Source organism: Lutra lutra, chromosome 8, assembly GCF_902655055.1.
Source record: "Lutra lutra chromosome 8, mLutLut1.2, whole genome shotgun sequence".
NCBI lineage: Eukaryota > Metazoa > Chordata > Mammalia > Carnivora > Mustelidae > Lutra > Lutra lutra.
This window is the reverse complement of record NC_062285.1, coordinates 125,163,583-125,178,309: the sequence shown is the minus strand read 5'-3', so window position 1 is coordinate 125,178,309 and position 14,727 is coordinate 125,163,583. Positions and strand designations below refer to the sequence as shown.

At 36.6% G+C, this 14,727-nt stretch overlaps 1 protein-coding gene across 11 annotated transcripts in view; it reads left to right on the top strand.

Annotated features, from left to right (window-relative positions):
* The window catches only part of WASHC3 (WASH complex subunit 3), a 136,862-nt gene that overhangs the window by 42,747 nt on the left and 79,388 nt on the right, over window positions 1-14,727 (top strand). For 2 of the 11 annotated variants that reach the window (XM_047740784.1, XM_047740783.1), the window contains exon 7: window positions 10,453-10,942. The exons of 7 other annotated variants lie outside the window; for them this stretch is intronic. In XM_047740784.1, coding sequence (XP_047596740.1) covers window positions 10,453-10,537 — 85 coding nt within the window. In that variant the 3' untranslated portion in view covers window positions 10,538-10,942. Of the gene's footprint in view, window positions 1-6,248; window positions 6,280-10,452; window positions 10,943-14,727 lie in introns of those variants that run through there. 2 more of the 11 variants (XM_047740785.1, XM_047740788.1) reach the window with 2 other exon arrangements.

The window sequence follows — 14,727 nt, the reverse complement described above, 5'->3', positions numbered from 1 at the left end:
CCTGCGGGGCTGTTCTTTCTGCCTCCAGGACATGAATGCTTGTTCCATTCCCCAGACGGGGAAAACTCTAATCAAGAATTTGTTCAACTGTATTTTCTAGTCTTCTTTCTTTCTCCTCCCCGTCAGGAATCCCAATAATTCTGACATTGGAATGTTTCATGGCATCATTTATTTCCCTAATTCTGTTTTCATGGTTTCTAAGCTGTTTCTTCCATGCCTCCTCCTGATCTTTTTTCTCGATGAGTTTGTCCTCTAGATCACTAATTCTGTCTTCTGCTTCAGTTACCCTAGCTCTTAGAGTATTTAGATTAGATTATATCTTATTGATAGCATTTTATTTTATTTTTTTTTTTTTAAGATTTTATTTATTTGACAGAGATTACAAGTAGATGGAGAGGCAGGCAGAGAGAGAGGAAGCAGGCTCCCTGCTGAGCAGAGAGCCCGATGTGGGACTCGATCCCAGGACTCTGAGATCATGACCTGAGCTGAAGGCAGCGGCTTAACCCACTGAGCCACGCAGGTGCCCCCTTATTGATAGCATTTTAAACTTCTTCCTGGGCAGCTTTCACTTCTGCCCTTAGAGATTCCATGTTGTCACTAATGGTTTTTTCCAACCTAGCCATTGCCTGAATAATTGTTACCCTGAATTCCCTCACTGACATACTGTTTATGTCCATATGCAATAGTTCTAATGGAGAGGGCACAGTCTCTGATTTTTTCCTCCATTGTGTGTTCCTCCTCCTAGTCATTTTGGTGAGAGGTGATTGAGGGGATGTGTAGCTGAATATATCAACCACAATCCAGGCAAGGTGCACCCTGGAACGCTTCTGAACAATCCGAAGTCACCAAATTTTATTTTGAGATCTACACTGGGTCTCTCCAGGCCAAAATCAAGGTGTCAGCAAGTCCACATTATTTCTAGAGACCCTCAGGGAGAAGGCGTCCACTTGCAGCTTCTAGAAGACACCTTCCACTCTCTGCAGAGACTGAATCACTCTGACATACCTCTCCAACCTCCTTATTGTATATATATACATATATGTATGTATATATATACCACAACTTCTTTAACGTTCCATCCAATGATAGACATTTAGGTTGTTTCCATTTCTTGATTATTGTATATAATACTTCATGAACATTGGGGTGCAAATATCTTTGCAAATCAGCATTTTTGTATTCTTTGGATAAATGCCCAGAAGTCAGAGGCAGCTGGGTGGCTCAGTCTGTTAAGTGTCTGCCTTTGGGTCCAGTCATGATCCCAGGGGCCTAGGATCGAGCCCCACATGGACTCCTTGCTCAGTAGGGAGCCTACTTTTCTGCCTTTCTCCCTCCTCCCTGCTTGTGCTCTCTCTCTCAAATAAATAAATAAAATCTTAAAAATAAATAAATACCCAGAAGTCAAATAGTTCTATTCTTAATTTTTTAAGGAATCTTCATACTATTTTCCACAGTGGCTATGCCAAGTTTCATTCCCAACAAGAGTATATGAGGGTTACCTTTGCTCTACATCCTAACCAACACTTGTTATTTCTTGTCTTTCAGTAATACTCATTCTATCCAGTGGGAGGTGATAACTCATTGTGGTTTTGATTTGCATTTCTCTAATAATTAGTGATGTTGAAGATCTTTTCATGTACCTATTGGTCATCTGTATGTCTTTTTTGGGAAACTGTCTATTCAGATCCTTTGCCCATTTTTTAATCAGGTTATTTGTTATTTTGCTGTTGGGTTTTATGAATTTTAGGTATTAATCCCTTGTCAGATATATGATTTGCAAAAATCTTCTCCCATTCAATTGGGTGCCTTTTCATTTTGATGATGGTTTCTTTTGCTGTGCAGGAGATTTTTAGTTTGATGTAATCCCATTTATTTTTACTTTTGTTTTCCTTATTTTTGGAGTCAGATCCATAAAAATATCACTAAGACCAATATCAAGCAGCTTATTGCATGTTTCCTTCTAAGAATTTTATGGTTTCAGGTCTTACATTCAAGTCTTCAAGCCACTTTGAGTCAATTTTTTGTGGTATAACCTAGTGGCCTAGTTTCATTCTTTCGCATGTGGTTGTCCAGTTTTTTCAACATATTTATTGAAGAGACTATCTTTTCTCCTTTGTATATTCTTCACTCCTTTCTCATAAATTGATTGTCCATATATGTCTGTGGGTTTAGTTCTGGGCTGTCAGTTCTGTCCCTTCGATCTCTGTGATACTGTTTTTATTATTATAGCTTTGTGCTATGGTTTGAAATTGGAGCATGATACCTTTAGCTTTGTTCTTTCTCAAGATTGCTTTAGCTATTAGGGTTTGGTTCCATACAAATTTTAGAATTATTTTTTCTCAGAGGCCATTGGAATTTTGTTAGGGATTGGATTGAATCTGTAGAATGCTTTGGGTAGTATGGACATTTTAATAATATTAATTCTTCCAATCCATGAGCATGGGATATCTTTCCATTTATTTGTGTCTTCTTTAATTTTTTTCATCAGTATCTTACAGTTTTCAGTATACAGGTCTTTCACCTCCTTAGAAGTTTCATCTCTTTAAAGTTATTTCTCGGTATTTTATTCTTTTTGATAAAATTGTGAATAGGATTGTTTTCCTAATTTCTCTTTCTGATAATTTATTATTAGATTATAGAAACACCACAAATTGCCATATGTTGATTTTGTATCCTACTACTTTACTGAGTTCATTTATTAGTTCTAATAGGTTTTTTTTTTGGTGCTATTGTTTGAGTTTTCTATGTATAGTATCATGTTATCTGCAAATAGTGATAGTTTTTTTTTATTACTATGTTCAGGTAGCCACTGTATAGTACATAATTAGTTTTTGATGTAGTGTTCAGTGATTCATTAGTTAAGCATAGCACCTAGTGCTCATCAGTTTCTTTACAGTTTGATACCATTTATTTTTTTTTTCTGGCCTAATTGTTGTGGCTAGACTTTCAATACTATGTTGAATAAAAGTGAGGATAGTGGGTATCCTTATCTTATTCCTAATTTTAGAGGAAGAGCTTTCAGGTTTTCAGTATTGACTGATGTTAGCTGTAGGTTTGTATCGCCCTTATTATGTTGACATGTGTTCCATCTGTACCTACTTTGTTCATAGTTTTTATCATAAGTGGTTGTTAATTTTTGCCACATGCTTTTTATGCATTTATTGAGATGATTGTATGATTTTTGTCCTTCATTTTATTAGTATGGCCTATCACATTGATTTATTTGTGGATATTGAACCATTCTTGCATCCCTGGTCATCATGATCCCTGATCATGATCGTTTTGATGTATTATTGAATTCAGTGTGTTGTTATTTTGTTGAAGATCTTTGCATCTGTTTTCATCAGGGCATGTTAGCCTGTAATGTATGTATGTCTGCATGTGTGTGTGATGTCCTTGTTTTCTTTTGATATTAAGGTAAGACCAGCCTCCTAAAATAAGTTTGGAAGCATTGCCTCCTTTTCAGATTTTTTTTCTTTTTTTAAAGAGTTTGAGAAGGATAGGTGTTAAATCTTTGGATGTTTGGTAGAAATAACCATGAGTAAAGCTGTCTAGTCCTGGAGTTTGTTGGGAAGTTTTGATTACTGATTCAGTCTTCTTTCTAGTAATTGGTTTATTTAGATTTTCTATTTCTTCACTCTTGGAAGATTGCATATTTCTGGGAATTTATTCATTTCTTCTAGGTTGTCCAATTTTTTGGTAACTTTTCATAGTAGTGTCTTGTGATCCTTTCTATTTTTGTGATGTCAGTTGTAACTTCTCGTCTTCCCTTTCTGATTTTATTAGAGCCAGGTCTCTTTGTTAGTCTAGCTCAAGTCTTGCAAATTACTTATCTTTTCAGAAAACCAGCTCTTAATTTCATTGATTTTTTCTGTTGTCAGTTTATACTTTTAGTTCCATTCTGATCTTTAATATTTCCTTCCTTCTACTGACTTTGAGTTTCACTTCTTCTGCTTTTTTTTTTTAGTTCTTTTAGGTGAGAAGTTAGATGGTTTATTTGAGATTTTTGTTAGTTTTTTTCTTGTGGTAGGCCTGTATTGCTATGATCATCCCTCTTCGAATTGCTTTTGCTACATCCTATAGATTTTGGTGTGTCATATTTCTCTTTTCTTTTGTGTCTGGGTTGTTCAGTAGCATGTTTTTAATCTCTACATTTTTATAGTTTTTCCAGTAATTTTTGTAAGTGATTCTACTTTCATACTATTGTGAGTGGAGAGGATGCTTGATAAGATTTCGGTCTTCTTGAATTTATTGAGATTATTTTATGCCCTGATATGTGATCTATTCATGTACACTTGAGAAGCATGGATATTCTGCTGCTTTTGGGTGGAGTGTTCTTTATATCAATTAAGTCCATCTGGCCTAATGTGTCATTTAAGGCTGATGGTTCCTTATAAATTTTCTGTTTGGATGATGTATCCATTGATTTAAGTAGGTGTAGTATATTGATTTGGGTGATGAAAGCATGTAATTGAGTCAAGCTATTGTGCAGACTTTGAACTGAACCAGCTCAGTTGGCATTTGTTCTGAGGATATTTATTCAAAAGACATTTATACCTTCCTCGCAGACTGTGGAATGATCACAGTTATGGTTGCCAGAAATAAAAGTAACCACCTCAGCCTACTTATCATTTTCACAAGATGGGGTTTATTAGTGGTAACCAAAAGGATACTAGAAACCAAGAAAACTTTCTGTTAATTATATTGAAGGGATGTCCCACCCTCTAAAGGAATTCCTTATCTGCCAGTCATCTTTGTCTCCCTCCTGCTATTCAACAACATAATGGATTAAAGTTTGGGCTTTGGCTGGTTGGGGATAGGATAGACTTCAATTTCCTAACTGAACAATTCCAAAGATAGTTTTTCTGCTTCCATTTTGTAATTCTTACTGAGCTGGAGTCCCATTCAGTGTGATTGCCACTTCTCAACCACTGGCTGGCAGACTGGCTAAGCACAGGACAGAAAAAAAAACAATATCAAATTATTGGTCCAGAGTTGGAGACTTTGATCACAGGAGAGAGAAATAATAGAAATATTAAAGAGATGGTATTAAAAAGCGTTGTGGTCTGCCAATGACTAGTGAGCAAAAGATAAGGGAGCAGCTGGGAAGTAAAGGACCCCAAGATAAATAGCAAAAACCAGTCTTTTCTGGGAGATCAATCAATCTTTCTTTCTTTTTTTCTTTCTTTCCTTCTAATATATAGTATTAGGTATGACATTGTTTGCTGTGTAACACAACAAAGGACAGGATATACCCGTGTTGATGGGCATTCAGAAGGGAAAAGACCAAAGTGCGTATAGTTTGAATAAATGTAATGCTGAAATAAGTCTTACTAGTTACTATAGTATCAAAGTCTAAATTGTCATTTTTATAACCACCCCAGAAGTCTTTTTATTTATAGTCAGTACAGTCTTGGCCCAGGAATTTAGTGTTTTGCTCTTTCTTGTAAGACCACGTGTTGCCCTTGCATAGAGCTATGACAGAACAGGATCAGTGTTCTGACAATTGACAATAGGATCATGTGACAACAGGATCATGTGACATTATAAGTTTATGTGCACTGTAGTCAATATTGAAAAGTGATAACTTTTCAAGTGATGATAACTACTGTACTCTCTCCCCATCATGTACTCAGCAATATTTTTACTAGCAGAGCTTTTGTCACTTAATCTGCCTTAAATTTAATGGTTTTAAATTTAAAGAAAATGAAAAATATTTTTAAACTATCTACATAAATAAATGTTTTTCCAAAATATGTTTATATATATTTTTTATGTCCTTTTCTAAAGTGACTGTGGTTTTAAACACAAATATAAATATCTCTTTAATGAAAACAAATTAAACCAATGATATTTGTAGTTTAGGACTCTTTTCATGTTCAGAATTGCAGAAACCAACTCAAACTAGCTCAGAAAGAGAAGTTACTGATTCACATAGCTAAAAAGTCCAAGTAGGACAGGATCTAGAAGTTTATTGTCATCTGTGCTTGTGTCTGGCTGGCTGGTGTTCTCACTTTCCTAGCACCTCATTCCAACTTTACTCCTTGGCATAATAACTCACTTCTCTCTAATGTAATTGATCTTGCTCCTTGAAGCCAAGGAATTAGCACTTATGAAGGCTTTAATATTGTTAGATTTGCTAATTGAATGACATCAAGTGTGGAATATCATAGCTCATTTCTAGGGAAACATTCTGATTAGCCCTGATTGGGTCATATGCCCTCCCTTGAATCAGTCTCTCTTCCCAGGGGAAGAAATGCTTAATGACTGGCCAATCCTGGTTTATGTGACTGAAACAAGGAAGGGTACAGGGAAAGAATGGGGGCAGCAGGAATTGTGGTTGAACTCCTTATTTGATTGACCTAAATGGGAGAAAGGTGAGTATCAAAAAGAACAAGCACACAGCATCTGTGTAATGATTGGTGTATATTTAGTTCTTCCTTCTTTCCTTTCCTTTCTGAATTTTGGCTCATTTTTTGTTGAAGTCAGCCTTAGTAACTTTAATAAGTGAGTCGAAACACTTATTTTAAAAGATACTTAGACTAAGTAATGAGTTTAAAGTTAAAGTTTTAAAAATTTTGCTTTTATTAAGACTTTTATATGGGGCACCTAGGTGGCTCATTTGGTTAAGCTGCTGCCTTAGGCTTAGGTCACGATCCCAGGTTCTGGGATCTAGCCTTCGCATCAGGCTCCTTGCTCAGCAGGGAGCCTGCTTCTCCCTCTCCCTCTGCCTGCCACTCCCCTTGTTTGTGCACTCTCTGTGTCAAATATATAAATAAAGTCTCTTTTTTTTTTAAAAAGACTTTTGTGGATAATCTTGGTGCCACAAATTATATAAGTATGATTATTAAAAATGTAGATACCAAAATAGTGTTTTTTATTGTGTAACCACTAAAGATTGAGATTTTTAAAAAACGTACATGATACATCGTGAATGTACTCTGACTTTTTAAATTTATTTTTTAAAGATTTTATTTATTTATTCGACAGAGACACAGTGAGAGAGGGACACAAGCAGGGGGAGAGGGTGGGGGAGAAGTAGGCTTCCTGCTGAGCAGTGAGCCCTATGTGGGGCTTCATCCCAGGATCTTGGGATCATGACCTGAGCTGAAAGCAAACCCTTAACGACTGAACCACCCAAGCACCTTGTACTCTGACTTTATATGTGTTTCTACATTTTGCTGATTAACTCTTTTTTAGTGATACTCATATATTTAGGACACTGAGAAACTGTTACAAAGTCCTCATCTTCACATTTTAATAATGAATCCATTGAATTTTGAGAAACTAAACTTTAGCCCAGTACTTTAAGATAGCAACTTTTTCAGACATATCTTTAAAACTTCTTTGCATGAGGGCACCTGGGTGGCTCAGTTGCTTAAACAACTCTGTCTCAGGTGATGATTGCAGGTTCCTGGAATTGAGCCCCATGTTGGGGCTCCCTGCTCAACAGGAAGTCTGCTTCTACCTCTCCCTCTGACCCCGCCCATTTATCATGCTCTCTTGCTCGCACTCTCTCTCTCTCAAATAAATGGGAAAAAAATCTTTTTAAAAAACTTCTTTGCATGAAAAACAGGTCCATATATACAGGATCAAGCAAGAGCAATTCTGATCATAAAAAGCCAAAATTTTGTCCCCCTGAATATGATTATCCAGTCTGGAAATGATGGTATTGTTTTAAGCTTTATTATGAACTTTTCTGTAAAGCTTTTTAACTTATAAAATATTTTCATATACATTACCTCTGATTCTGATATCTTGAAATTTTTCTCTTTTCTATATCCAAAGAGGACGAGTATGTGCTTTTTCTTTTGTCTTTCTAGCAATTCCAAATCAAAATAGCCTAACATTTATTTTTGAATGAATGAAGACAAACAATAACAAGTATTGGCAAAGATACAAAGAAAGTGGAGCCCTCGTGCCCTGTTGGTGGGAATGTAAAATAATATAGCTACTATGGAAAACAGTATTGCAGTTCCTCAAGAAATTAAGCATAGAATTATTATATGGTAGAGCAATTCCACTTCTGGGTATATACCCAAAAGAAGTGAAAGCAGGGACTCAAGCATGTATTTGTATACCAGGTTCAAGTAGCATTATTCATAGTCGGCCAAAGGTGGAAGCAACCCAAATGCCCACCCAGAGGTGAATGGATAAACAAAATATAATATGTGCATACAAAGGAATATTACTCATCCTTAAAAAGGAAGGAAATTCTCATACCTATTGCTCCTGCCAAATGGTCTAATGTCACCAAATTTTAACAAAAATTACCTTATATTGTGGCTCCCAAATGACTTACAATTCCCAAATGCAACATGAATTCTCATTTTTTTTTTTCTTTATTTAGAACCCTCTCATCCCCACTTATTCCCATCTTTTCTATTTCTGGGGAGCTCCTACTCATATCCTAATACCCTTCACAAATATCTCCACTTCTCTGGAATCTTTTTTGACCAAACCTCATAAAGCGAGTTACTTTTTTCTTTTCACATAAGCATAGTTACTACATCTGTATTCATGTATATTACACTATATAATAATAATTTGCATTTCTGTCTCCCTCTAAAATATCCCCCTAAAATATCAGCTTATTCAGTGCAGGAAGATTTTTCATTCATTTTTGTATCTCCAGCACGTAACACAGTTCCTGGCAAAATGGTGGGTATGTGATGATGATAATCATGATGGTGATGATGATGATGATGATGATACAAGATAGCATTTATTTAATATATTACTATGTGCCAAATATTATTTGATATACTTTACATATAATAATTCACTTTAATCATTCTAACAATCCAGTCAATTAGTTGGATCCAGAGTGGTTACCTAGCTTCCCCAAAGTTGCGCAAATATGTAGCAAGACTGGGATTTGAATCCAAGCAGTCTGACTACAGAATCTGTGTTCTTAACTACTATACTCTACAGCTGTGATGATCACATGTATTTAAAAATGGCTAGACACATAAATTAAGTGTATTATTTCAGCTCCTCCTAGGCTTAAGCTGCTTTTGGCCTTAAGTATCATTTATTTTGGAGACATTGTATACATTGTTTTATTTGTTTGAGCTGCCATAGATATAATTTGATGCAGTACTCAAATAATTACCTCTGGTAATTTTTTTCCTTTTTAGCAAAGTAAACACAGTGAGAAATCACCTGTATAGCAAAGAGAAATTTATTTGGAAAATATGTCCAGTATTCATGCCCTCTACTCCTAGAGTTCTTGTTTCTATGGAGAGCATTGAAGACTGTGGTCTTGTGTTAGTATTTTAGGCAAATGGAATATCAGTCAAAACTTAGACATCCTGTTTCTAGCTTTAAAGTTTACTGTATTGAGTACATGTGACTCCCTCTAAGTCATAATCTTAAATTGTACAGCAGAGCGAATGGGTTTATGTTTGATCCATTGCTGGGAGCAATGCCAGCATTTTTCTGTTTTGTAGCATGACAGATATAATATTAAAAAACATAAGCCAAAAATCAGCCATAATTTTTAATAACTAATGTAAGTGTGGTAGATTGTACATTTTTTATTTTGAGTAATAGTAATTATATTTGTGGCAAAGAAGAGTTTTATTGGTTGGTGTCCTAATTCGTGGGTAAAAATCAGAGAGTCTGGTAGTTTTCAGTTATTAAGATAGAACAGCTATATCATTTTCGTTTCCCTCTTAATTTCCCCAGAAGTATACTTTACTTGCTTAATGATAGTATTACCATATTGATTAGATGATTTACTAACAAACACTATAGAGCCTATCTAGTTGACTATTTTGATAAAACCATTAAAATTTCATTTGATTTATTATAATCTATCCCTGCAAATTTGGAGTTTAATCATTTTCGTATCTCCTTGTTGTGCCTAGGGAACCTTTGAGACATTTTTGCCAACTCATACTTTTTATATTCATTCGATGAAGATAAAGTATAAGTGAAAATATTCAACAAACACTAAGAAATTTCTTTTACCAGGCCCTCTTCTACCCTGCAAAATTTCCATATTGTTTGTTTCTTAATAGCCATTCTTTTCACTCTCTTCCATTTTTAAATTCCTTTCTGCAGCTTTCCTGGAACATGAAGATTTTCTTTTCTTCCCATTTCTAGCTTTCCTTTCTCTGTACCTCCTGTACTCTTAGAGGCCACAGAGATGTAGCACTGGGCATGCCTGCCTCTTCACATCGCATCTCTGTCTGTAATTGGGTCTCCATGGAAATGAGAAGCAGAAAGTGCTGAAGTAGCATGTTTTGTAAGGACTGGCAAGAGAAAACAGTGCTGGAGAAGCCAAAGAGAAGCATGCTGTGGAGAGCAGGAGACTCTCTCAGTTAAGGACACAGACTTGGCAGATTTATTAGCAGCAATATTCTAGCAGCAATGAACCAAATTTACAGGTAGCAAACTCATTTTTCAACTGGTAAAACCTTCAAAAATTGTTCCCTTCTCTTTCAGAAGGCCAGATGCTCCAGTGCCTGATGGTGAAGGTGAAAAAATTACAGAAGAAAGTTCAGACAGTGAATCTTCTTTTAGTGACTAAGCTTAATTTTGATAACAGTTACATATACATGTGTAGGTATACATTTACATTCTATAAGAAAGAGAACCTGACCTTGAACTTTTAGTCATAAAAACATCAAATGACCATATATCAACCACCAAACTTCCTCTATGTTAAAATAAAGAAAGAAAGAAAGAACTTATAATCTGGCATTATGTCTTGTTACCAAAAAACAGGGCTGTGACTGAAAAATAGAATAACTTACATAAAGTCCTATAAATGCTACAAATACTAAGATGGGCTATTTTGGGGATGCAGTGAGCATTAAAAATGAACCCAATGTGAGTTGCCAATCAAAAATAGACTCAGTGTTTCTGTGAAATGTGTAAACCTGGCGATTCACAGACCTGTACTCCTGGGGATAAAAATACATTATATGTTTATTTAAAAAATTAATTAAAAGTTGCAATTTTAAAAAAATAATAAAAATAAAATATATTAAAATTAAAAAAAATAGACTCAATGCAAAAAAGGTGAATTTGACTAAGTGACTTATTCAATTTCTATGACTATTTTAACATGAAAAGTATTATGTGCATTTGTATTGTAAGAGTGGCTAAGGAAGTTTTTGGCAGAGACTAATACCAGATTTAAATTTTCTGTGACAACTTGAAGCTTATATGTCATAGAAAATATGAATTTGGAATTTATTGGTCATATTTATTAGCATATAGAGCTTTTCATCACTTGTCCATTAGTTCCTATACTATTAAAGTGTCAGATATTCTTAGAATATTATCAGGTAGAAATTGAATTAAAGGTAGTTTCAATGTGTTTCAGAGTGAGTAAGCATCATGTGATCAACTCTTTTATTGCCTAAACAAAAAAAAAAATATTAAAAATGCTCTCCTCATCTCACCTCTACTACACAGTGCAGAAAATTTCTAAAATACTTACATGAAAAGATACATAAATGCATTTGATTAATGGTTTGGCCCACCTAAAAGCAGACCCTGAGAAAAGGACTTGGGTTTAAGTATGTCATTTGTGAGGTAATCACAGGATGCAGAAGTGAGAGAACAGAAAGAGCAAGAGGAAGAATACCTTTACAAAAGTATATTATTAAAGTTGCCATTTTGGACTCTAAGACCTGAGGAGCTTTCAAAATGCCTCCCATAAATGCCCACCTAATATATAGATAGGATAATTATTAACCAGTTTCCATCCCCCATTAGTTGAAATGCCTCCAGGAGCATTGACTAACCCCATACTTCCTGGCTGTACTTTTGTGTGGGAAGGTGGGCTTTCCCAACATTGAAAAAGGACTTGGAACAGAAAAGAAAAAGATGTATGGCTCACACTTGTGGTGGAATTTCACTAGCAAAAAAAAGGACAAGTCTGAGCTCAGAACTGTGAAGTGCAGTTGTGGCTGATAGCAGAAGTTGATAAGAGGATGTGCTGTTGGGCAAAAGAGGTGTTCACCTACTCAGTAGTTCTTGCCTATGCAGAACTGCTTAAGTCCCATGTTAAATTCACTCCATCATCGAGTCTTCAAGGTGGTACTCAGCCACATTCTATAAAAAGACTACCGAGAAAGATTAGACAAGCTATAGTTCCTGTTATTACTGAACCCAAGGCCAAAATATATTCATTATCTCCTTCCTCCACCCCCCCCCCCATTTGAAGTTTTCTTTGCTCTCTGCCAGAAATTCAACTGGTCTAGTTTGGTTGACTGCTAGAGTGAACCAGATCTTCATCCCTTCAGGGATCTAGGGTCTTGATTACTTTGCCCTTTTTAAGTCTATAATTATCATAGTTGTTTGTTTGCTGTTCTCACCAGCCTTGGAAGCACCAAAGACATGCCCCCAGTGAATCACCTGAGTTCCGGCACAGCCTCGCTGTTTCATTTTGTAGTCACATTCCTAGCTTTTCTTGTTAACCAACATATTAATTCCCCTTTCTTGCCTGTTGTCCCATAGACATGAGCAGCCCAACAGGACCAGGTGGCAGCTGTAGCTTCAGTTTTGTGGAATCCTTACAGTGCCTCCTGGTGGAAGTGTGCCAGCTTCTTCCCTTTACCCTGTCAGGACACAGGACCTCCAATCCAACAAAGCTTAAGGTAGTAGGAATGGGAAACACATTCTACAAATAGCTCACTGGGAATGGTGGTAAGAAAGGCCAATCCTATTTCTATCCTCTTGGTTCCTGCACCTTGCATTTGGGGACATGGCATCATATACTGGCCATTGGTATACTGCATGTATCATGTCCTGGAAAATAGGACCTTAATCCTACAGGATGTTATACCTGAGCTGATGCCTAAGCTGGCCATTGTTCTAGATTAACTGCTTCTGGATAATACTGTATGTGTAGGGTCATTGATCTAATCATTCGTGTTCATTTGCTATAAAATAGTTCCTTGGTCTAAGGCAGCATAATGCAGGATACTGTGTTGGTAATAGGCATTCTAGATTCTAAGATAGTAATGGTGGCAGAGGTACTGCTGGAAAGGAGGGCAAGCCTATATTAAGAGTACAAATTGATTACTATGGACTGAATTACTTCCCTCTCTGGGATGGAAGGAAATTAATGCACACAACTTGTTACCAAGTAGCTAGTTGATTTCAGTAAAGGGATAGTACCAAATCATTGGTCTTTGCTTGTTACAGATCACTTTTCAATAGTAGTAGTAACTAGATCGTCCTTAATGAGAAAAAACCCAAGCTATTGGGCCCATCCCATACCTAGCCTCCAACTCTGTCTTCATGAATACTCTATTCATGGGTTTGTTGTGCAAGCCTGGAGTGGTTACGGAAAAGACAGGCTGAAATCTATTGGAATCATCCTGTGTGCCTGATCTCTGCTTTCTCATGTGAATGTTCTCTCACTGACATTCCATGATGCAAAAATCTGCACATTTTGCCATAATCAAAACCAGTTTTTTATTCTTAACTCAAGCCATGTCTTTGTCAGCATGGATGACCAAGTGTACTGTTTGAAGCTCTGTCCATCAGGAAGATTTTTCCCTCACCACTGATCTCTATCACTTCCTCTGAGAGAGACAGTAGTGTAGAAGCCAGCCATTGTTGGCTCACACCCACAGAGCAAGCTGGTCCATCCATGAACAAGGCCTACTTTTTCCTTCTCTGTCACCTGACATGTTAATATTTTTAAAAAGTGCTTCAGTTCCTCACCTCTCCCTCTCTCCATGCCTTTTCCCATATAATTTTTCGTTGCCTTCCTACTCTGGGTGGAGCATTCTGCCTCACCTTTTGACTCTGAACTTAGCCATGTGGTTTTGCTTTGGACCAATAGAATGTTGGACCAATATGATCCAAGCAGAGGCTTGAAAAATACTTGGATGATTGGTCTTGCTTTCTCTTGTACCTCTGCCATTGACATAAGAATATGACTGGGATAGTTTGATGAAAAGTGAAAGATATGTGGAGCAGAGCTAAGTTGTTCCAGTCACCCCGCAGCCAAGCTTAAAATGTGAGCAATCCCAGCCAAGACCAGAACATATGCCTACCCTATTCCCAGCTGCCCTTAGATGTATGAATAATAAATGTTCATTGTTGATTCTCATAAAGATTTTTTGATTATTTTGTGGCATTACTGTAGCAATAAATAACTGATACATCTGATCATAGGGAATTTCCCATGAGATCTTAGCAATAGGTTGAAGGAGATGCATTAGTGCAAGAGAGGTAAATGGTAGGGGGAATCTAGGCTACCTGTCCATGCAATTTACACATGCCCTCTGGACTAATTCAGGCTTGGTTCCAAATGCATCATTTCCATCGAACGATGGATTACTACTGTGACTATCTGCTATCTGACCTTACGATTTGGTGAATCTGATAATACCCATTGTATGATGGGCAGCTCCAGTTAATCACTTGACATCAGATTTTTAATTTCTGATGAATACCAGAGGCATGCCAGGAGTTGCTTTTCAAATAATGAGAAGGCATGACTTTGCTCCGAACTTAAGATCTATGCTATTAAAACTTGCCAGAGATGCGACACAGTGTCCTACCTCAGGTATCTGTAGTATCAGTGGATAATCTGTCATGTAATCAGCTGAGCAGCAGGGCAGCTTATGTCACAGCCTGAACCTGGAGCACAGCCCTCTCTGCTCTGGACTCTATTTGAAACTAGCAGCCTTCCAAGTCTCCCCACAAATGGGTGAGAGCAGTATTCGACTTTCAAAAGCCAACGTCACCAAC